The sequence below is a fragment of the Apteryx mantelli genome, chromosome 2 (assembly GCF_036417845.1).
Source record: "Apteryx mantelli isolate bAptMan1 chromosome 2, bAptMan1.hap1, whole genome shotgun sequence".
NCBI classification, from domain to species: domain Eukaryota; kingdom Metazoa; phylum Chordata; class Aves; order Apterygiformes; family Apterygidae; genus Apteryx; species Apteryx mantelli.
The window spans coordinates 91044588-91069212 of NC_089979.1; the positions used below are offsets into that span (position 1 = coordinate 91044588).

The 24625-nt window shown below is 46.6% G+C and overlaps 1 protein-coding gene across 1 annotated transcript; it reads left to right on the forward strand.

Moving 5' to 3' along the window:
- The first annotated feature begins 2007 nt into the window (after positions 1–2007).
- On the forward strand, positions 2008–16196 carry LOC106492494 (serine/threonine-protein kinase SBK2-like). Its single transcript, XM_013952348.2, has 4 exons — positions 2008–2098; positions 14650–14862; positions 15180–15382; positions 15642–16196. The coding sequence occupies exons 1-4, from the start codon at positions 2008–2010 to the stop codon at positions 16194–16196; spliced, it is 1062 nt and encodes a 353-aa protein (XP_013807802.2).
- The last annotated feature ends 8429 nt before the right edge of the window (positions 16197–24625 follow it).

Sequence of the window (24625 nt, forward strand, 5' to 3'; positions counted from 1 at the left end):
CTGATTTTGTGATTAGAAACTGAGGATTAGAAGAGAAAATCCTCTCCAGAGAGTGTGGGAATATTTTACGATGTATGAGAGGTTGCCAAGAACTGTCAGAACTGCTGGTTATCACGGGATAAATGGGAGGTAGCAGAGTTAGTCTGGAAGATCAGCTCCTTTCACCTCTGGAATGATCCCTGCTGACATCTCAACACCCACAGTTTTCTCCAACTCCCTTACTAGGGAGGGCTCTGGAACTCCAACAAGTGAAGCCTCAGTTTTCATGTAGTCACAGAAGGTGATGAAATCTCCTTTCTGGAAGATTCAAATTGCATCTGAAGTCCCCCAAGGATGGAGCACAGATGGGCATCCTACTGTTTGTGTCATGCCTGCAGAGGTCCTTCAGATGGCACACCCCTGGATGGGCTGCACAAACTGAAAAGTCTCCAGGGATCAAAGCTGCAGACCTAAAGCTGCAGAGCTGCAGGTCCTAAAGCTTCTGAGAAAATGGCAGGCTAGCATGAAGGTAAGCCCAAGTGAGCAGGGATCAGGGGTTGCCTGAAGGCAGCCAAGACTCTTCTGTCTCCTTTTTCTGTGGAGACATAAGAATTATGACAGTGGAGTTCCTGGGGTTGAAATCCCCCCAATCTTTCATGCATGTCTATCCACTAACTTCTCATCAGGATAAGGATGGTCTCCTGCCTGTTTTGATTCTGCCCTCGTATTTGCATGTCTTCCCCCATTCACTTTTGTCCCAGGCTCTCAGCCAGCCTGGTATCTAGGGATTTACCTAGTGGCATCTCATACCAGAGATGGATCACTGGACCACAATGACAAGAAAAGCTGAAGCTCAGACCCTGGGAGGTACCCAGTTCAGAAAAATTAATGTTCAAAGGGTTTAGATGTATCAGGTCACTTTTGTGGAACTGACTTTCAAAGCAACTAAATTAAGCCATGCAATTAATGGACTTTTCCTTAGTTTAATATCAGCCCCTAGTGTCACTTGGGTCAAGTTTCCACATGTATTTCCAGTTTCCTGATTAGTGACATCAAATGACAGGTCAAATAAACTTGTCTGGATTTCTTGCCCCTACTCACCAATAATATTACCTTGCAGGTGCAACAACAGCCACACTAGTGGTCACACTTCAGGGGAAGAGGCAAGACAATGCAGCTTTTGAGAGGTGGGTTTGGCAAGATGTCACACTTCCAGTGTTTCTCCTAGGGAGCTTAGGAAGCTTTCAAGCTCCTTTCTTCTATGCCCATTTGGGAGGGAAGCCTTAGGATACAGTAGCTCCTTCCACCTTTCAGCAGAGGAGTGCCCTATTTGTTCAGGAGACTTCCACTCTTGATGCTGTGTTTGCAGTAGATTGGTCAGAGGAGTCAGGTCAGTTTAAAATAAGAATGCAGGAGACACTAGACCAGTCAGATACTTTGAAATTTGGTAAGTCACTACATTTGCCCAAACATTGCCCAAACATTGCCAACATTTGCCCAAAATTCTGAAAGGAATTCAAATGTGCAGAACAGCTGGCCAAGATGTATAATTTATCACTAAAGTCACTGTGCCAGAACACTGGTGAATTGCCAGTATAACTCTCCATCCCCCCTATAAAAAGTGGCTGATGAGTCTGACTTTCATCCATGGTAAGATGGTGGTGTCTATAATAAGAGTAAGACTGATAAGCACATGAATAACACATGAATAACTGTTGAGAAAAAGTCAGCATAGCTTCTGTAAAGGGAAATCCTCCCTCCTGCCATGTTGGTTCTATGAGGGTGTCAGTAAGCACATGGATAAAGGGAACACATGAAATAACACATTTGGTCTTCCAAAAAGCCATTGAACAGGTTCATCATGAAAAGTAATGAAAGTAACTAAGTTGCTACAGGACTGGAGAAAAGGTCCTTTTGTGGAATGAAAGCTGATTAAAGGAGAAGAAGCAAAGGGTAGGGTTCACTGGACACTTTTCAGGGTGGAAAAGAGTGAGCAGTGAGCTGGGACTAGCTTTATTCGGCTTCTTCATGGATCACCTGGAGAAGGGACTGAACTGTGAAATCTCTGAGTTTGAGGATGATACTGACTTCTTCTGTGTGGTCAAAAAATATTCTGATGGTAAGGAACTTCAGAAGGATCCCACAAAACCAAGTGGTTGGGCAGACAAATGGCAGATGAGCTTCAATATAGATAAATATAAGGTAATATACGCTTAGGGAAAAACAATCTAACCCATGCCTATGTGATACCAAACTTAGATTTTCAGTTGCAATTCAGGAAGGAGATCTTGGAGTTGTCATTGATCATCCTCTGACTTGGCTCATGCTGCAGCAGCCAAAAAAATGTTGGGCGTCTTTGAGAAGAGCATTTAGAGCTATGCAGAAGGTGCCCATTCACTGTGGCTACAGAGCTTGGGAGATAATTTTCTCCTGAGCCATGGAGGTGGATCGGACTACCTTTGCAAGAGAAATAAGTAAACCCTTTCCCCAGCAGTTTGAGAAAAGCTTGTGAAAAAGTTCCTGAGTTTCCCTCAGTTGTTAAAGAACTGTTTTCTTAAAGGCTGCCCATTCCTCTGATACCATCCCATAGACAAAGCATTTCAGGTGGCTCTTTCAGAGATGGGACAAATAATCCAGAATCCTGCTGCTTAGAGATGAACTCCACTCCATCTCTGGAAACCCTTTGCCCTAAGGGTCCCTCTACCACCCATCTAACCTCCTAGCCTTGTCTGAAAGTTGTCAAGCAGGCAGGGAGAGACCACAAAGGTGACAAGATAGCCCAGGACAGAGAATCACTCATCAGTTATTTAAATACCAGGGATGGGGCTGTTTTGGAAGAAGTGGTTGCAGAGTGGGGTCATGGAGTTTATTGCCTTCATAGTTTTACCTAGGGGGTATTGCAGCATACCCATGTTACCACAGAATTTCATTAGTGGAATGAATACGAACAGCTGAACCAGATCCGAATAAAAGACCATTTAACTGTGTATGCTGGCTCTTTGTACGATCTGATGGCAAATTCCTCGTGGAAGATATAAGAGCAGGGAAGTATGTAGTAAATCCCCCAAATATTCTCCTAGCTTCCAGCAATCTGAGACAGATGTTGAATCTTGTATTTAATTGTGCTTTTCCTCTGCAGAGTCTTCATCCAGTTATTTTATGAGCCCACATAAATGTTTATTACCCACACTCTCCTGAGGCAAGGTGTTCCACAGCTGAAGGACATGTTGCATAAAGAAGCCTTCTTGGGTTTGTTTTGAACCTGTTCTTTTATCTTTCAAACAGATAGTGAGCAATAATACTCTGTTCAACTTAACCATTCCCTTCAAGGTTTTACTATATCTATTTATTATAGCTATTGCAGTTTCTCCTGGAGGCCCTCAGGAGATAGTTGAGCCCATGCAATGCTCTGTGTTACATCAGGCACCAACACAGGGGGGCAGTGTCTCAGCAGCAATGGTCTCTGAAGGGTGCTCGATAGGGGACGTTTTGCAGGGTTATGGTCTGCTGCCTTCTGCAGATGAAGCTATAGCATAATGTAGCAGAGCACTGATCCAGCCTCCCTGCGAGTGGCAGCATCCTTTGCCTTCCAGCAAAAGGAAGACGTGAGCCTTCTGAAAGATTGAAAGGTAGGCAAGACGCATTGCTTTGCCTTACTTGGAAAGTAATCCTCAGCTCCTGGCTCCCCATCCCCCAGGGAGCAGCTGGTCCTTGCTGCACCCTGACAGAAAGAGGCTTTCCCAGCAAAGCACATTGTCTCTGCCCCACAGCCCAAGCCCCTCAGCCCCTCACTCAGCACCGTCCTACCATGTCCCATCTCCCAATGGCAGCCTTGGCTTGCACTGTCAGCTCCAAACCCCCTCTCCCCTGCACATCCAGCCTGTTCTCCTACAAAGCCTCTCAACAATCTTTCCCTTCCCAGGATCTGTCTCCAGGCTTTCCAGAGGCCCAGCCAACAGCCTGCTCCAGTGGCACTGGTCGCCAGGCTGTGGTGGGTGCTGCAAGCTGAGTTGTTGGCCAGCCAACCCCCAGTTGTATCTATGGCTACAAATAAGCCATTGAGTCTCAGGGGCAACACTGATGTGCATCCTGGATACTGAATGTTGTGTATTGTTTGAGCTCTGGAGGGAGAGGCTGGGAGAGATTACAAGGGAGAAGGTTAAAAATACATCTGTGCTGCATCCCAGTCCCATGCCTGCATAGAGCTGGAGCTGCCCTGCCCCAAACCATGCACTGAGACCCTGGGACCTGTGTGCAAATGCAGTTTGGGCTGTGCTGGGAAGGATGCTTCTTGCAGTGGTGAAAGGGGGCAACACAGGGAGAGGAGTCTGGAATGGGACTGGGCTGGGTGCTTTGAAGTGGTGGCGGCGATCAATGAGTAATCGGAGGTCTTGGGCAAGAGGGATCCTGCTGAAGCTGGGGAGCATGGCTGGGAGCACCTCTGGAGCGTGAGGCCTGGGCTGGGTGTGAGCATGTTGTTTGGCATGGCAGGAGGGGTGGGACATTGTATGTGCTTCAGGAAGGCAGCCAGCAGATTCCTCAGCAGTGGGGTAGCGCTGAATGACCTCAGAGCACAAATGGTCTGCACAGCTGGTGGGCTCCTCCAAGCACCCTGCCTGTGCTGAGGTGAGTGTGAGGCCCCCGCTCTGCATCCGGAAGGCAGCCCCCACCTGGTAGCACCCTGCAGATTGGCTTACCTGCCTGCTGGGGCTGTAGGGGAGGTAAGCATTGGCAGCTCACAGTTTTTTTAATAGAAGAAGATGTAGGAAGGCAATGGGGAAGCCAAAGAGCTATTCCCACATCAGACACTGAGTTGGATCTGGATAGCACTAAGCAAAGCTGGGTGCTGAAGACGAAAGGACCAGAGCTGCTCTGCAAAGCTGCCATCAGTGGTGTTCTATGGAGATGCTTATGGTCAACTTGCATGAATGTAGATAACTTGAGCATTGCCATAAACTGCAACTTTAAAAGAACAGAGTCATTCTAAAGCTGGAGGAATACAGCAGCATTAAGTAAATGGACCTTGATATTCATATTTCAGCAGCCTTCTCTCATACATGGCCATTCTGATAAGCCTCAGTCCCATTGTGGTGCCAAGGAGTGCTCTCTTGTGTTCAAATAGGAGTTGAATCTTCCATCACCCTAGATGCTACTGCTGTCTCTGATGGTACAGAATGGAAACTAAGGAGCCACACGGATTGGGTAACTCCAAAATGGGAGTACAGACTTCCCAACCAGCTCATCTCCTATGGGAATCACCAGAGTCATGAACCAGGGATATTATAGAGGGTGGGCTCACACTACTGCCAACACTTGAGAAACTCTGTAGTCTGCTAATGGTGCGTTGGAGCAGTCAGGCCCCGCAGTGGCTGTTCTGGTGCTTACTGAAGGCTTTCTGTTTGAAGGGGTAGTGTTAAAGTTGCCCAGGCGTCTATGCACTTGGCATTGTCTGACTTTTGAACACTTGATACTGGATCCTTATTGCTCCTTTAACACTATTTATATATGCATGATTGTCTCAGAGTTATTTAAAGAACAAGGTAAGACAAATACTAGTAAATGAAATGTTTTCCCCATTATGCATCATTAATAGGGATTCAACCTTGAGCCTTTGAAATTATCTAGTCACTTGACGTACAGCTGCTATTTTGGTAGGAATGAAATGGGCTGTTCTGTGTTCACCAGGGAAGAGGAAGAAAAGGAGAGAAGGAAGGACTGAAGAGGTGTGGAGAAGTCCTAATTGTCTAGACCCCTTCACTGAAGCTGCTTTAGTCCAGCTTTTCCTCATGCAGTCTCTGTCACTGCTATGATTTTGTGACACTGGCTGCCACATCTGGCTCTTGAGAATGTTCATGTTCCATTGTTATTTTGCATGCTGCCTTTCCTATGTGAAAAAGGCATGCAAGGGACAGGAAATTTAGCATGCTAAACACAACAACATTTCAGAGGTAAAGAAGGAGGCATTTGTGCAAAATATTTGCTGTCAAATATCAAAGGCCATCCACAGTGTCTGCCTGTTTCACAAAGCATGAACATGCATCTTAAAGGAGTCTTTGCAGAGGAAAATATTAGACAATCTGAATAGAAGTGACATTAATACCCACCTATAATTCCTCCCCTCTCCCACTGTTCCTCTTCCACTCACCTCCAAAGGTTGGCTACAGAGTTTGCCTATAGGATGTGCAGATGCACAGCCCAAATCCCTGGATCAGAACACTTCATGCTAGTACACTTCATGCTGTTCTAGGCCCCTGTAAACCGATCTAGAGAGAGATCCACAACACACTTTGATGTACAGCATTTTCACATGATTCTTTGTGGGTCTGCTCATGGCTCTGGAGGCAAATTGTTCTCCAGGGCTGGAGACAGTGTATCCTCAAGTCTGTAGCTGGGACCAACTTTCTGAAAGACAAAGAGGGTCTTGGTTACTTCATATTCCCATCTCTGCCTGTGTTGACCTTGCCCAATATCTTGGTAGCCTGCAGGACAAAATATGTGCAGAATGGGTGATGTAGGTGTAGGTGTTAAATTACAGAAGTCCTGAAATGCACAAATGCTGCTTGCATTAGTTGAACAGCAGGCTCTAGGACCTCCAGCAGCTGCTCTTTGCCCGATCCTCAGGCACAGAGAGCAGGGAGTCTCACACAGATATGATACACAGTATGTGACATTTTCCCTGAGCTGTGAGAATGCATGGCAAGCCCTCCAGATGTACAAGTATCAGAGGAGCTGCAGGTGGGAGGAAAGCCCTCAGCCAGGGATCTTTCTGCCAAAGGAAGCTACTCCTTGGTGAGCTGCTGGCAAGGCTGCAAAAGGGGCTTCTTCGCTGAACCAAGCTGCTCAGCAGCTCCCAACTGCACATAAAGTAGAAATGAAAAGCATGGGAAATATGGCTCTGAAAAAATTAGCCGAAAAAACAGGAAGCCTACTAAATTTTGTTCCCAGATCTGGTAGATCCCAAACTCTGATTTGAGTTAGTGGTTAGAGTGGAGGAGAGAGGCTGAGAAGTAAAAGCAAATGGACAGCTCAGAGCATGACTATGCTACTCCTCTTGCCCTCTGATTTCTTGCACCAGTCCTGAGTGGCAGCAGACTGGTTCTTCCCAGCTCTGTGATGATAGCCCAGTGCATCTCACCTTACTGCCCTTACGCTGGGCAGCACACTGAGTGACAAGCCCTTGGTGTAACTTCCCTCCCTCCTGTGTGTAGGCAATAAGGTTCAGTCCTGTGCTGGAAACAGAGCCCTTGTGATTACAGGGGCTGCACTGCTCTCCCATGTTAGACTGTATCTTTCACCTCAGCCTTCCTCACCACACTGTGGCCACAAAGGGAGCACAGAGGCTCACCAGGGTGGCAGAAGCCTTGGCTGCTCCCCTGCATGGCCCCAGCATTCCTGTGTCATGGCTGCATGCATCAATGTTCTGGTTGCACAAATCAGTCCGTTTCCTCTAAAGCACAAGTTCTTGCTTCAGAGCCAAGATCTGGGACCTGCATGGTGTTGGTGTCCTCAGGGGAGGCTTTCCTCTCCATGCTCAGGTGAAAGAAAGAGGAGTTAGGCCTTGGCTAACTCCTGGGTGGCAGGACTGGGAACAGGTGAAATGTCTAAAAGCCATTGTAGTTACCACTAATAATTTCACCTCCTCCATAGTGCTCTGTAGTGCTGGCTTGTGCGAGGAGTCTGACTCACCAGGTCCCATGAAGTGACCTTGAACCAGTTATGGTTCATGCCTAGTCTCTGATACTCACTGATGTGGGCGTTGTGACTGAAATGCCTTCTGCCCTCTTGGTGGCCAGGAGAAAGCACTGGCAGCCCACAGTGTGGTTCTGAGCCGGCCATCGCGGTTGTACTGTTACTAACACGGCCCCAGAGCAATGCCTGTGCATCCACACAGCAAGCTGCTCTGCTCTCTCACCTGTAATGGGGGCATGAGCCTGTGAGAAGGGCTAAGCAGGGTGAATCTGCTGAAGGATCCCTGGGGCTTGTGATGTACAGCTGAAGCAGCAGCAGCAAATCCACCCTGAGCCCTGCAACACCTTCCCCCTCCTACACTGGGTAGTTGGGCAACCTCTTCCTGCTCCTGTTGCCCCTCTCCTCCTCCCTGCCGAGGTCACCTTCAGCACAGCAGCTCCATGCCCCCCTGGACTGGGGACACAGGGAAGGGGCGGAGCGTCATGCTGAGCCCTGTAATGCCTGGCAGCCCCTCTGGCTGCAGGCGCACACTGAGCCCAGCCCAGCGGCAGCAGCAAGGGAAGCAAGGCAGTCCATGCTGTCATACTGTGCTGCCAGAGAAGGTGAGAGGCTTCATGCAGAGGGACAGGGTGTGTGGGAGGAGAAGCTGCAGTTGTAGCAGTACAAAAGAGGCTGGATAGGCACAAAGAAAGGCATGACTGGGCACCCCTTGCAAACCAGCTCTGGAGACTCAGGCTGAGCATGCTGGCACAATGTGGAGTGCACCCATTTTTGACATTAGGTGTCTGGTGTGGTCTGACCGATGGTGAGCTCCTTAGGTGGCTCTGCCCAGAAGGGTTGTTTTAGGCAGGGGGTATTGGCTGGCACTTGTGTTTGGTGGAATGGTGCCGTGGTCCCAGCTTGCTTGTTGGGAGGAGATGGTGATGTGGTTTGGTCCCTGTGAGACTGTTGTGGAGTTGTGTCTGAGGAGGCTGCTGATAGCAGCAGAGGTTGTGGTATCCTCCGTCCTTACGGAGGACACTTGTGTGGGTCTCTCTGGGGCTGTGTGTTTCTGCCCGAAGGAGAGCATTATGCAGTCCTGTGAAGGGAACAGTCAGGCAGGTCCCTCCAGTGAGATTAAGTACTGGCTTGCTGACGGGTTTTAAAAAGTAACCCATAAATCTATCAGTAATAAGGCCACGAACAACCGCTGTGATAATCTGTTCCAATCTCCCATGTAATAAGGTTGCTGGACTTTGCCTGTATGAAATGTGGTTTGCACTAGAGTGTGTCTTTTAGGATAAATAAGCCATTTTTGAGTTAAAAGTCCCAATGATGGAGAGAGATTCTTCTATACTGTTCGATGATTTTTTTAGCAATAAATATCCTTCCTCATAAAATGTGCACTGCACTTGAGGTCTGAAATTGCCTCATTTCAGCTTCAGGTACTGGTTTTTATTATAATGTTTTTACTCAGTGGGAGAGCCCTCTTCAAATTTCTAGTACTTATGAAAGTACATACAGATGATCGAGTCACTTTTTCACTATTTGCTAAGCTAAAAAGACTGCTCCCCTGGAAATTACACTTGTACTTGTCAGCTCTTTTATCATTTTCATGGTTCTTTCCTAATCCTTCTTCAGTCAAACTGTGGACACTAGCACTAGCTTCATGAACTGTGATCTCACGGATACCTTTAAAGAGATAGCAAACAATCCAATAGCTAATACTGTTGACCCTCAGACATAACTGGCCTCCAGAACAGTTCAGGAAATTTGTCCTAGAGAAACACAATAGATTCACAACAGTAGATTTTTAACATTTCAAAAAACACCATACAAAATGTAGATAAAAATGCAAAGCAAAGTAGAGGAATGCATTTCTAATAAAAATACAAAATCCAGTGGCACACAATATTCTCAACTCTAGTGCAGAAATCATTGGCAGGTACCCAGCTCTTCAGAAATAAAGTTTTCCTAGTTTAGCTGAATTTCAGAGATTAAGTTTCAGACTGTCTCAGCACATCTGTGCATAGGAACCTCTGCAGAAACTACAGTTCAGTGCAAGAGGCTCTAAGGCATGTGATCTCTTTTTTCATTATAACTCTTTTATTATAACTCTTTTATTATAACTAATATAACTCCAGCTTATTATACGTAAGCTGAAAAGCTATACCTTTTTTTTTTGTTTACAGTGAAGCTTATTTTCTTAACTTAGCATCTGGGAAATTCACTCTTTCGCAGAGTGAATGCAAAGGTGGAATCTGCAACATCTGTTATTCTCACACCTTTATTCTCTTAGCCTTGTATCTGTATCACTTAGATGTGTATCTATATCACTGTACACTATTTCTAATGCAAGTCTATATCATCCTACATATTAAAGCCTACAAAGGAAATGAGGCTATACCAGGTCTGCATTTCTGTGTTTACACAGTGCCCATTTTATCTACAAAGCAGCACAAATAACTTACACTGACTTGATTAACATGACATACCAATTTTTTTCAGTCACTTAGTGCCACACTAAACTCCCTTCATCTTTACTTGTTTGAAATACTTTCATGCGTGTGCACATGTGTGCATGTGCACTAGTTTTATCAAGCAATACATGCCAGTAAATAGCAATAGTCTTTCTTCTTCATTATTAAACTGGCCCGATATTTGTGTCATTGCAAACATTCTGAGGATGATTTCAGTGTTTTCTTCTAAATCATTGACAAAAGTAAGAGCATTATAGCAGGGTTAAGATTTAACAAAATTGCATAAGGTGGGGACACTAGTAAGAAATTATAATCTCCGCTAAACTGAGTCTTGCAAATTTGCTGATTTTTAAATCCTTTTAAAATGTGTGGCTTACTGGTTCTGATCAATGCCAGGATGAATTTGTGCAAATAGTTTTCAGGGAATATTCTCCGAATAGGATGTTTCTGGCAGGTACTACATGAACCATTACTAATGATTTAGAGGTTAATGGAAAATCCCTGCAGATGGGATCTTTACACAGCCCTTAAACAGAAATGCATGTGGTGGATGATAACAACAGAGACACCGAGTGATCTGAATTGCTTGATACACTAAGTCCATTCAAACAAAATGTGCTTTATCAAAGGCAGTGGAAAAGTATTCAATCAGGAACAAGGCAGGTAACATTTAGAAAGGCAGGTGGAGAGGAACTGTATGTTTTCCCCTGCAAAATAGCACTTTGAAAAAATGCTGGAATCATAATGGATGTGTGAGTATGAGTTCTCAGTGTGAGTATGAGTTTGCAGAGCCCCTGCAAAAAGAGGTCCCGGGGTCACAGCAGGAGTGCAGAGAGTGATTCTCACTCAGAGCCTCACAGCACAACCCTTGGAGTAGTCAATGGTCTAAACTGGGAGCTGAAAAACTGGCAAGAGTTCAGAAAAGAGCCATAAAGTGGGTCTGAGAGCTGGACAAAAGGCCTTGGTCTGACAATTGGACAGAAGGTACATTGAAGGAGTTTAACCAGTAAGAAGACTGAGAGGTGTCTTGATCAGAGGGTATGAAGATGCTTATTCTGAAGTTCAAAACGTGACTATAATTTCTAGAAACATATCCTATCTGTCTGTAAACTAATTTGAATGCTACAGAAGCACAATTTGATGGTTTGTGAAGCTTATGTAAGGAGTCAGCTAAATACACAGGCTGAGTTTCAGGCTGTACACTGCTAGTTTTACTCAATCTAAGTAGTTTAAATTATGTCCTCATAAGCTATAGTCATACCTCTGAGCACAGTGCATAAAAACCCTACAGAAGACAGGAGAAAAATAAGAGGTGCTGACGGACTCTTTTCTCTAGCTAAGGAAGTTGAACAGCAGGTAGCTAAATTCAAATTAGGATATGGTATAAATACATAACAGCAAGAATGTTAAAGCTAGCTTTTCCAGTAGACCAAAGTTTGTCTTTGAATCAGGCCTGCATGATTTGGAAGACATGACCCAAAAGCTGTAGTTTATTTGGCTTGGCTTTATGCTCTGCAGAAGATCAGACTGGAAGATGGTCCCTACTCACCATATGCTTATGGACATTTTTAATGGTGTCATAGCTCTAGTTGTGATATAGTGAGATTACAATATAGGTCTGTCTGTCTTTGACATGAATGAAGTGCATGAACATGTATGAAGTGCTTTTCTGGCCTTATTAATTAATTAATTAATATTAATCCTTTTGGTGGAAGAGCCAGAATGACATTACCTAGGCAGAGACACTGTATCCCCATAGGCTAGCCTTCTCAGGAGACTGGGGAGCATCTCCTGACAGTGGAAAGGGTATGAATTTCCTGGTGAGCTGTCTATCATTTGGCCTTGGATCTTCCTTTTCCTTCTTTTCCGTAGTGGAGATGGCTACACACTAGTGTGGGTTGTGCAAAGGACATACCTTTGGGTTAGATATCATTAACAGGTGGTCTGCCCATGAGGGAAGAAATTTTATCTAACTTAAGTTTGAGAAATTAAGTTATCTGAGAAGATTGTGAACTGTCTGCTGACAAGAACTTGTATATGACCATGAATTTGATATAGGAGAAATACTGTCTTACAGTAGAGATCTTCTTTTTATGTTTTATCAAAAATACAAATCTATTTTATTCTGTATGAGGCAAGCAGACATCTTTCCTGTTGTTCTATTTCCTATTTAGTGTAACTGTAGCTTATCTAATATTAAGGGGGGGCTATGTGTTTCAAAGGTCTATTATGCTTTAAGCTTTTCTCTATGTTCCTAGCTAGGAAATTTTAAGCTTTTTCAGATACTCTTTTTAATGCCTAAAAGTGACAAAACTGGTTTGCAAATATCAGTAGCAGAGTGGATCCATTGGCAGTCTCTGGGTGCCCTTGTTATGTGGAATTTTGCATGCTGTGATGGCTGAGCAGCAAACAGGAGAACATCAAAGCAAAATCTCTAAAATACTTTCCAGACTGGCTGTCATCATGATGTCTCCCCAATCTTTCATTCATCCCCTCCTATGCACACACTTGTTCAGTGCTGAACTCCCTATGGACTGTCCAACTTTGCCTGCTGCTGCCTCTGATACCAAGCCAAAGGCTTTTCAGAGAACTAGAACCAATTACTTGACATTTTCAGATTTAGATGAGATTTAGTGATGCAATCTAGGAGGAAAGGGAAGAGAAAGGGAACTCTCCCACAAATACTCCTGGGCTCCTATACACTTCTGGCATTTTTGTACTTTTCCTAGGTTTAAATGATTGTGTCGCTAAATTACTGGATTCCTCCGTGTGACCAGATTTAGCAGCAGTGGAGGCTGGAAGTTGAAGGAAGTACAGTAAGCTCTGGTTACAGATACAGCAAAAAAAACCCTAAGGCAATTCCCACTCATATTCCCAGAGTGCCATTTGCCTTTACAGTCAGCAACATGAGGTCCTACTCCTTCCCCTAGAAGGGGGCGGTCATCATGTGAGTCAGAAGGTTTCAGGGAATAAGATCCTGAGTTTGTAGATGCTGAGGTGAGCCACTGGTTTTATACCACAGCTTTGTTTTGCTCCACACTCATTAAGAAATATCTAAGAATAGATCTCAGGATCTTGGGTTGCATCTTGGGCTGCATTAGGCAGAGCGTTGCCAGCAGTTTGAGGGAGTTGATCCTTCTCCCCCCACTCAACACTGGTGAGGCCACACCTGGAGTGCTGTGTCTAGTTCTGGGCTCCCCAGTACAAGACAGACATGGAGCTACTGGAGCGAGTCCAGCGTAGGGTTATGAAGATGATTAAGGGACTGGAGCATCTCTCATATGAGGAAAGGCTGAGAGAGCTGGGACTGTTTAGCTGGAGAAGAGAAGGCTGAGGGGGGAACTTATCAATGTGCATAACTACCTGAAGGGAGGGTGTAAAGAAGATGGAGCCAGACTCTTCTCAGTGGTAGTGAGTGACAGGACAAGAGGCAATGTGCACAAATTGAAATACAAGAAATTCCATTTAAATGTAAGGGAAAAATAATACCATATGGGTGCTTGACCACTGGAGCAAGTTGCCCAGAGAGGTTGTGGAGTCTGCCTCCTTGGAGATATGCAAAACCCAACAGGACATGGCCCTGAGCAACCTGCTCTAGCTGACCATGCTCTGAGCATGGGGGTTGGACTATGCTAGGTCTCCAGAGGTCCCTTCCAACCCCAGCTATTCTCTGATTCGGTGACTATGTCCTTGCTCTGAAGCAAGGATGGGCTCCCAGGCCCAGGGTGACTAAGTGCCCATGTTCAGAGCACAGGGAGGTAGTCAGGGGGAGAGTGCTGGCACAGGTGCTTTCAATGCTGCCTTATTGCTAGCTAGAGAGACTGAAAACAACATTTCTCTGAAATGGGTCTCAAGCAGCTGTCTCTAGCTCCAAATGCCACCCATGTCTGAGTTTCCTTCCTGCCTCAATTTCTTAGCTGAACAGATGAGTGACTTTGGGTCAGAAGTGTAAGCAGGCATGTGAGACATTGAACTCCCTTTGCCTTGCTCAGAGAGCACTACCTCGGACTAGTAATCTGGTATTTGTCATCGGTTAGCTGTGTCTCTGCCTAAGGAACAAGCCTATCTGTGCTGGTACCTAAAGGACTTTCTTCAGCATAGAGAGAGGTGGTCTTTTTGCAACAGGCTAATGAGAGCAAAAGGACTGGGTCATGCTTCATGATCTGAGATTCTATTAATGTTTTGCTCCTAACACTATGGATCGTAGAATAAGAAGAGGCCTAGAAGGCCAAGCTTTAGGACAGGCACAGAAAAATGGTCCAGAGTCTTAAAATGAGAGGTCCTAGGGACTACAATTAGAAGGAGACAGGCAACTGTTTAGAGGTCCCCTTCAATACACAGACCTTGTATACAATGAGGGACCTTGCCCAGAGGTGCACTGTACAAAAAGCACCAGCTCAACTCCAGCACCTTTGTGAGAGTGCTCAGGTTTGATGTTGTAGAAATACCATGGTATGGTGGCATGGTTTGTGGCAGGTCTGACATAGTTCTCTCTGTGCACATTGTGCTGTTTCTGACTAAGGCTGTCTGTGTTATTTTCTGCAGCACTCAGCAATGGCCGAGAGCTCTGCTGTGGCAGTGGCGGTGACAAAGGCACCAGCTGGGCTAGATGAGCTCCTGGAGATCACAGCCCAGAGCCTGGTGCGCACGGAGGTGGCTGAGCACTACGAGGTCATTCGGGAGCTGGGCAGGGGCAAGTATGGCCACGTGGTGCTAGTGACCCACAGGCAGCGAGGTGAGGAGCTGGCTCCACCATGAGAGCTCTTGTGCCTTGCCTCCTCTTCCCTTGGCTCTTTGGCCTTGCCTCCTGGGGACTGACCGCCCCAGGCTGAGCTAAACTGTGGTCCTAGACCCATGGACAAGGTGTGTGGGGAGAACTCATGTGCTGGTCAGGGCTGGTAAGGCCTGTTAGTGCACTCAGGGCCTTGACTTGGGCCAGAAACCTCCTTGTGGTTCTGAGTTGCCTGCCCCATGGCTGCCCAATGCCATCTCTATCTGGTCTTGCTGTGAGTGGTTTTCAGGGGGGTTCTAACACGTTCTCCCCATCCCCAGGGACTCCCATGGCTCTTAAGCTGCTACCCAAAGCCAATACCAAGCTGCATACTTTTCTGTATGAGTATTGTGTGGCACTTTCCCTTGCAACCCACCCTGCTATCATTGGGATGTTTGGAATTGCAATTGAGTCCAGCCAGTACTATGGTTTCCTCTATGAACCGGCACTGCACAAAGACCTCATCTCTATCATCAAACCACGGGTGAGTGCTGCTACAAGGGCATGGGAACTAGGATTGTGCCACTTGGCCTCTGCGCAGACTGGCTGGGTCAGAGGGAGAGAGGAAAAGCAGTGGGATACGGGTCTCTCACCTCAGGGGACTACAGCTTTGAACCAGCTTCAAGCTTGCAAGACCAGAAATGCCAAGGCCTTCCCTGCAGAGGAAACAAGTGAGAGCCCAGCTGGTAGGGTTGCTAAGATGCCATGTGTGTGCAATATTACCTCTGTCTGTCCCTGTGCAGGATGGGATCCCTGAACCAGCTGCTAAGCACTGTGCCAAGCAGCTCGCAAGCGCACTGGAATTCATCCACAGCCGAGGTCTTGTGTATCGTGATGTCAAGCCCGAGAATGTGCTGCTTTTTGATCCTGAATGTCGGTGTATCAAGTTGACTGACTTTGGGCTCACACGGCCTAAGGGTACCAAGCTCAAACTGGTGGCTGGGGTAATTCCCTACACTGCCCCAGAGCTGAGCAACACCACCGATGCACAGGGGCTGTCCATTGACACCAGCTTGGATGCCTGGGCCTTTGGTGTACTTCTTTTCTGCTTACTGACTGGCTACTTCCCTTGGGAGCAGAGTCTGCCAGAAGACCCTTTCTTTGAGGACTTCATGTTGTGGCAGGAGACAGGCTTGGAGGCGGACCTGCCTCACCATTGGAAACGCCTGACAGCCGAGGCTGCCCTCATGCTGCGAAGCCTGCTGGCCCTAGATCCTGCCAAGCGTGGCCCTGTCAGTGGGGTTTTGCGCTACGTTGATTGCCCCTGGAGACTGCAGGAGGCTGCTGTGAAGCCCTAGAGTGTGCCCTCTGTGGGAAGAAGGAAGGCCAGTGTCACTCTGTGAGGGTCTTACAGGCCTGGGGCATCACAACATGCCTCCAGCAGGCTGGGGGCAAGAGGATCTGATGAATAACCCAGACAGCAACTCCCCCACAGCACTGCTCCCCTGCCACCACAGAGTCAGGTTGCCTCCCCAGCTGATGATCCTTACCCCATGGCTTACTGCCATCAAGTGCCATCTCCTTGTGCTTCCTCAGGGCTTGAAAACATCTGCTGCTTCTTGGCAATGACTGTCACCTCCTTCCATGTGTGAAACACCCACTCACTTCATGGGCACAGGAACTTCAGGGCAGTTTCTAGGCACTGCAGCACCAGCCTTGTCCTAGAAATAGAGCAAAACTTCTACCTTTGTGTTCTTTATGTGGCTATTTTTCTCTCATAATAAAATGCCTGCACAGGTGCTGTTTGTTGTGGGAGAACAGTGGCATGGCAAAGCCTGTGGCCATTTCAGAAAACTCTTCTCAAGGCAGGGGCTGCCCCTGAATTCTCCCTGGAACTCCACCAGGGCCCTTTAGGAACGGATTCAGGTAAGTGGGCTGGAGGTGCTGGGGAGACCCCACGACATTGATGCAAAAGGTCATCAGGGACTGATGATGCTGGTAGGCTGATGGTGCTAAGAAGGTGGTAGTATTTTAGTGGGTTTCTGCATGGATCGATAGAATAGAAACTGGTCAACATTTCCATCAGTGATTTGGAAGTAGATACAAAATCACTGCAGATAAAAACCTTCAGATGACACAAACATGAATAGAGTTGTAAATAGCAATGGGAGCAGGCCATTCAAACAGAAGAGATCTGGATAACTTGGTAAGTTGGGTATATTCAAACAAAATAAATTCTCCTACAGACAGTAGAAAAGTATTTAGGCAGGAACACACAAGAATAAAAGTAATTCTTATAAAAGGACTCTTGAAGAGCTTTGCAAGACATAGAGGATACACAAGATCATGTGAATTCTCCTTGTGATAGTCTGTCAAAAAAGGCTGATGGATCTCTTGCAAGGCTAACAGGGGCAGACACACAAGGTAGTGCGATCTCTGGCAAAGATAGCTAATAAGATTCCTGGTGGTCTAAATATGAGTGCAGGAAGAAGGACTGAGTGATCTGAGTTTGATGCCCTACAGGGAAATCCTAAGGATGGTCCCATGTTTAAAGACATGCTGGAAAACTGGAGAAAAAGAACAACAGTGGGGCTATAAAGAAGGCCTTCTTAAAGAAAGTAATGAGCTGAATTATCCAAAACAGGAAGATTGAAAAGTGATTTGATTATGGTATAGAATATGGTGAAGAAAATATCTGGTATTAATAAACTATTTTACTTTGAGAAAGAGCAACCATGAGAGGCTGGAGCCAGACAAATTCAAGTAAGCCACAACACTCCAGTCATGAAGGTTCTTGCCTACAAAAAGGAACTGTCATACAAGGAGAGGCTGAGAAAGCTGGGACTGTTTAGCTGGAGAAGAGAAGGCTGAGGAGGGATCTTAACTATGTGTATAACTACCTGATGGGAGGGTGTAAAGAAGATGGAGCCAGACTCTTCTCAGTGGTAGTGAGTGACAGGACAAGAGGCAATGGGCACAAATTGAAATACAAGAAATTCCATTTAAACGTAAGGGGAAAAAAAATTACCAGAGAGGTTGTGGAGTCTGCCTCCTTGGAGATATGCAAAACCTGACTGGACAGGGTCCTAGGCAATGTGCTGTAGGTAACCTTTCTTGAGCAAAGTAGTTGGACTAGATGATCTCCAGAGCTCCCTTCCAAACTCAGCTATTCTGTGATTCTATAGCATTTTTCCTTTTCAAAGAAATTCCATGTTGCAGGCAGAGACGTGTGGGGCTCCCGAAGTCTCTGCTTTGGACCTGCTCTTTGTGGCAGGTAGTGGTCTCAGTAGAACTAGGCACAAGAAGCAAAACCAGCATGTTGAAAAAGGGTTAATAAGATTTTAGGTTTTATTCCAAATTAAAACAACCTGAAGAGTGAAACACTGATATCTTGTGAAACAGAACAAATTACCTGATGCCATCAGGCCCAAAGCTGTGTTTGACACAGAAGCCAGTCATGCTGACGAGGATCAGGGATTCACTATTGCCTAACAAAGGTGATGTGACAGAGGGTATTGGCAGTGAGCAGTGGCTACGACCAGGATTGTTTGTCTATCTCATTTATCAAAGAGTCTTGAGACCTCGGGCAGAAGGAGTCTCTGCTGCCATAAAGTTGCCCATATGTAGCTTAATGATGAAAACAGCATTCAGACTGCTCTGTGTGCTTGGTAGTGGTGTGGACAGGGTTACAATGAAGCAAGCACAGAGGCAAAAGACCAGTCCTGAGACAAGTGCCTAGCCTGGGCTCCTTTTCTCCCAGTGGCTTAGTAGTAATTGCAGCTAGATTTCTGAAATCAATGAGTAAAAACAGACCTGTTGAAGCCTATCCCTAGGGGGTCTGGAAAAAGATCTCCTTGTCCCTGTCACCCACGCAGCAGCTGCTGGGAGAGGCTGCATGGAACGGAGCTGCGTGCAAACACGCTGGCCCTCTGCATGCTCAGCTGCCTGCTGCAGGAGGGCTGGCCAGGCGCCCAGCACAGTAAAGGGCAACATTTCAGCTAGTGTAGGCTCAGGGTATGGGGTGGATCTGGTGTCATCCCCAAAGAGGCATCAGGTGGCTGCAAAGGGGAGGGAGAGACCCAGCACTTCACTCCGCTCTGGGGTGGAACAAAGATAAATTGGGTAATTACAGGGCTTGCTGCACTATGTGAGTCTCCTGTGGCAAGTACAGGCCAAGAAGTGCGAATCCAGGCTCTAGTGCCCTGGTGTTTGGAGCATGTTAGGAGCACAGGCTAGGGGCATGGATCCCACGGCTCTCAGGGTAAGAAGCGTAGTCTGTGTTTCTGGATCCCTCTGAGCACCTCAAAGGGAGTCTGTTCCTCCGCACCACCCACTCCATACTCTCAGCAGCCACTTGGGAACTATAATACTGACTGGACCTTGCCAAGCTAGGGAAAGGCCAGGATCAGCATTTTGACATCACAAGGGCAGGATGATGGGTAGAGCCTGCATCCCTCAACTGGGTGGTTCACTTGGTCATAACAATCCTTCAAATTAGAAAGTGTTGGTAGGAAGAAGCCAAAGTGTGGCTATGCTGTTCACTAGTTTAGAGCAGAGATGTGAAAGTGCAGGCAGATATGAAAGTGATTACCTCAGGTCATGATAGTGGTCTAACTGGGCCACAAATCTGTCATATCTGGGAATTAAAGTTTTGATTCTTGAAGAAAGGGCTTTGGCAAATTATTTGAGCTAACCATAGGTCAGCAATGCTCCAGTGTATAGACTGTGTTGTGATGCTGGCTGGACATAAAGGGGAGGACCAGTTTGGATAGTGGGGGCAGCGCCATTTCCCCCTTCTACAGGAAGACTAAGGAAGGCCACACTATTAGACTGGCTGACCCAGAGACTGAATGCAGAGCAGAGAGGTCCTGCTTTCATTGCCTCTCCAATTAGGATTTTGGGGTCATTTCTAGAAGTTTGCAGCATATGATCTTCCTTCTGCCATTTGCCACGTCAACTCTGACACTACACTGCTTCCATTTCCTCCCACTTAAACCCTGCCTAAGTATCATTGCTAGAGCGATGACTCAGGTTTCTAGTGAAGGACTATGCCATTATCCTCCATATTGCCCAGAGTTCCCTCATAGCCTTGTCCCCTGGACAAGATGACATATTGACCTTCGTGTGCAACCATTCCCACTTTGCATAGAGATGTCAGGTCTTAAGAGTGCAGAGGAACTGACCAACAGATCCCCAAAATGGGTTGTGGAAACCATCTCAGGCCAGGAAATGTGTTAGCGCAGATGTAAGACTGCATAGTGCCTGTGCCTGCTTCCTCCCACACTGCTTTTTCACTTCAAAGACAAAGGAGGCCAGAGCTTTGATAAAACCCACTGAACAGCTACCCTGTTCAGAACAAGGGTTCTTCCAAGCGCAGGGATGGAAAGAGACAATAGCTGGGGGATACAAATGGTGGAAATCTGTTACCTTTCAGTCTTACCGATGCAGGGGAAGGCTGGTTGCAACTGCAACACAGTGTTGTCTTCTAGAGCTGTCTCCAGCTGAGAAGCCGTGAAAAGTTGTAAGGCCCTACTGTGGTGCCAAGGGACCAAGAGCTGGAGGATTGGAGCTGGCTGGATCAGAAAAGACATGCTCCCTGACTGGAAAACATGCAGTGGCTCACAGTATTTTAGTCAGCTGCCTTTGTTCCCGTATTCTGCATGCTGGTGTGAACCAGAGTTTCCTCATGCTGTGCTGGATTATCTGTATCGGTGTGGACAATGAGAAGAGAAGTGACTACCTCTAAACCCCTCAGCCATTCCCCAGTATCCTCGACTTCCCTGCTTACGGCCCTTCCAAGGTCTGACAGCCAGCCATGCCAGCCAATAGCCTGGGCTTGCCCATATACAGCACTGCCTGTTGCTGCGGGTGTGTTTGTTTTTTCCCTTGGGCTGACAGGCAGCTGGGCATGTTTTTGAGCCCTGTGCCTTGGCCCTGCTTTGTGAAAGAGAGGGAGGAAGGGGGATTTGGCTTGGTTCACAGTGGTGACAGAAGGTAGCCACAGTTGTCACATAGACTAATTGCACTTCTAACCCCTCTTTGCTGTTTACAAGCGGCCCCCCACCAAGGACTCGTGCCTCTGGCTGACTCCTGTATCTCAGGGGAGAATCATACGATTCCCCTGCTCTCACACCAGACTCCAGTAGCTGTGTTTTGTGTGTTAGCTGTGACTGACTGCAACTTGCACCTGAGCTTTGCTAACACATTTTTTAGGGGATACTGAGAAAGACAGTCACTGATCACACAGGCTTATTTAAGTGAGGTGCTTAGGAAAAAATGTCTCTTAAGTGATAAAACAGTCTATTTGTCAGTCTGTTTCTGAAATCTAACTATATGGAGCTGGCTTGTAGTCAGTTCCCACAATCAGAGGCTGCTTAGGGGTCTGCAGACCATCCCTGGGACAGGCAGCTCTGGGTCCTCTGTCCAGGTTCTCAGCACCGCTCTGCATCTTCCTCTGCCTCATCCAGCTCCCTTCCCCTCCATCCGACTGATGGAGCAGGAGATGGAGCACAGCACGGACAGCAGTGTGCTGACGTTGACTGACATCCACTAAATCTGCTCTCTCCAAAGCCAGGGAGGGAAAAAGCAATGGCTTTCATATCCCCTTCTGCCATTGACAGTTGTTGTAGTTGACACTCTGCCTTGAGAAATTATTTCACACTCATCTTCAGGACAGTAAATTTTGCAGATGCTACTGAACCCTGAACTAACTCATAACCATATTCCACAGGGGCATCCTGGGCAGGCTTAACTCCTGACACGTCCTTCTGCAGAACCTCCCTCTGCTTCACCTTGTATCTCTCTCTGAAGCTACCAGACAATTTCTGGCTGCTCAGCCCTCTTGGTAGGAACTCAAATACGTTTAATTGCTCGTAGCTCTGTAATATGCTAAGCCCTGTGTTAGCCTCAGATAGCTTCCCTGAGGCTCATAGGTGTGGATGTCGTTGTCATATGCACAACCCCTGAAACAGAGCTGTATGAGCAGATGCTATAAATATAAACTTCCATGCCCCTGGACAAGTCAATATATATTGAGTGCAGGAATTCAGCTATACACAAGGTTTCCCTGACTGATCTCACCACAGACAGCATTCATAAGACTGTCCCAGCCCAGGGTTTATAACATTATTGCCTACTGGCTGCACATGTATTGCAGGGGCATGCCAGGCATCGTTATGCTGTGCTCAGGGGTCTAGATTAATATAGCTGGGTGGTGAAAGCATCTCCATATATACAGGGCATGGGTAACATTGCTGCTATGGAATATTTTCCCTCACCCTGAAGAAAGGCACTTACCAGGGAGTTCTCTCCTCCTTTAGTTTCTGAGGAGCTTTCAGGGATCTTCCTTGCATGCTACTGTTTCTCTTCTCTCCCTTTCTTCTTCTGTGCTCCATCTTTCTCTCTCCCTCAGGCCTGTCTCTGTAACACTTGCCCACCTCCTCTTTCACCTTTATGGGTCACCCTGCTCCAAAAGAAGTATCCTTTGCTACAAAATCCTGGAAGGCTTGACTCTGTCAAGAAGCAATACAGTGTGCTCGTTGTACAACTCAACAGCTCCCTTCACCCAGATGGGGGAAGTGCTGCTTTCACTCATGACTCATATGAATTAATTCATTTCCTTGCATGACTGATTTGGGGAGCTCTAGCAAGAATAGACAAGTAATTATGTCCTCAGTGGTCCCCTCCCTCATGCTCATCCTGCTCTGAGAAGAATGCAGCATCTTTATCCTGTCAGGAATGTTTATTGCTCAGAAGTGTAACAAAACACTTGCACAAAGAGCAGCTGCTGGCTGGTTGCTGCTGGAAGCGGTGTAGGAGTGGAGTTTAGCAGGCAGGATGGGCAGCTGCTATTCCCAGTTCTGGAGGAGGTTAGGGCAGAGGGAAGCTAGAACTCCTGGTGACTTTTTGCATGTCTTTGAATGCCCTTGAATGCAATCATTGCCAATCTGTGTGTGAGTTTACCATTACTGGGCTGCCTCCAAGATCTGCTAAACTGGTTGGCCTCTTCTGGACTGCTGCATAATGGGAATCTGGAGATTAAATGGGAGCCATGACAGGTAGATGTTCTGACTCGCCCTCTTAGCAGCCTGCCACCCTCCCACTGGTTCCTGGCTAGACAAGAGCACGTGAGGAATTGGATAGGGCTGGCAGAGACCTGGCTGTAACAGGATGCCCCTGTCCTTTCCTTTACTTCCATCACAGGGAAGACAGATGAATTTATAGTGTGGGGTGTGTGGGGGCTGCCAGGTGGCCATAGGAATGCTGGGACCTCCAAACATAAAGTTATCATTGTTGGGACAGGGTAGTTTTCATTCACTCCGTCTCACCTGCTTTGCTGGATGTCATTGTCCACTTTTTCAGCACTTTCATGACTGGCCACCCACCATCAAAAATCAGTTTGATTCAGTGGGTCGGAACCTCACCAGAGAGAAATTTGGACACAGAGCAAAGTCCTGAGCTGCAACTCAGGCCACCCAGATTGGAGCAGTATCCAGTAATCCTGACTTCTGGTTTCCTCAACCAGTAGACATATCACTGCTCTCCAATAGTTAGGCAAAGACTCCTTAAGTCCCTCAGTAGGTCACAGATTGGTGACTGGTTCCAGGAGAAATGATGGGATGGGGAATTCATCCTCCCATCCTGCTCCCTAGATCCTAGAGCTACAACAGGGGATAATCTGCTGCACAAGAATCATTAGGCAGCAGTAGCAGGCTAGGGATTAGAAAGAAATATAACATTTCATTGGGTTTAGGGCATTGTCTTGCACTTAGAGATGAAGAATTTTAAGTCATGATTGTAAAATAGGAGACCATCCTGGAAAGCAGCGACTGTTAGATGGTAGTGGAGACGATGAGATGGGAATACAGTGGGAAAGAAGACAGGCACAAGTCTTGGACACATAAGCAACATATATCAAGCTGGGGCAGGGAGGTGCAAATACCTAGTTTCAGGATTAAACATATAATGACAGGAATGTGTTCTCCCGTAGAGAGGTCTCCAGATGGCCCCACTATAGAAGTGTATTCAGAAAAGAACTACATGAATGATTCAAGGTCTTGGAGCCTGCCTGAAAGAAACAAGAAAACAGAACAAATTATAGGTGATTACAAGGACCTGAATCTGACCGAAAAGGACATGTGGATGCTGTCCAGATGGTGATGGGAGTCTCTGTTGCAAGGGTCTTTGCAATGGCATCTTCAGCTGGATCAGGTGAGACTCCCTGAGCTGTTGTCCTTATGAATTCTTATAATGCAGCTTGCCTATGTGACCATACTGGCACATGCATGATCCATTGCTATTGATTATCTTGAGCTACATATAAAAAAATCTCCTGACTGCTTAAACTATGTAAAAGAGACTGTCCTATGCATCTGCAGGAACACTTTGTATTGACTATTTACAAATGGGAACTACCTGGGAGTCTCCGGTCAGCTTCTCCACCAAAAATGTTACTCAACATATTGAAACATACATATTGGTGGTCTAGGCACAGCAGGAGCTGCCTGGGGGAATCTTCAGGACAGCCTGAAATTCCCACTTGGAGACTCCGGCACCAATTACTCAAGCAGTTAATTGTGAAGGTGGCTAGGTCCAATCGCTTGGTCTCAAGTCAGTCCCCCATCTCAGATCAGTTGGTTGTCTCATATATGCAGAGGACTAGCTGGGGAATTCCTGGACCACCAAGGGAATTAGTGACTTGCATGCACTGAGTGTGCACACAGGCAGAGCCCTGATATCCAGCTGCACAACAGTTATAACTACAGGATGAACCTGAATTTTCATTTTA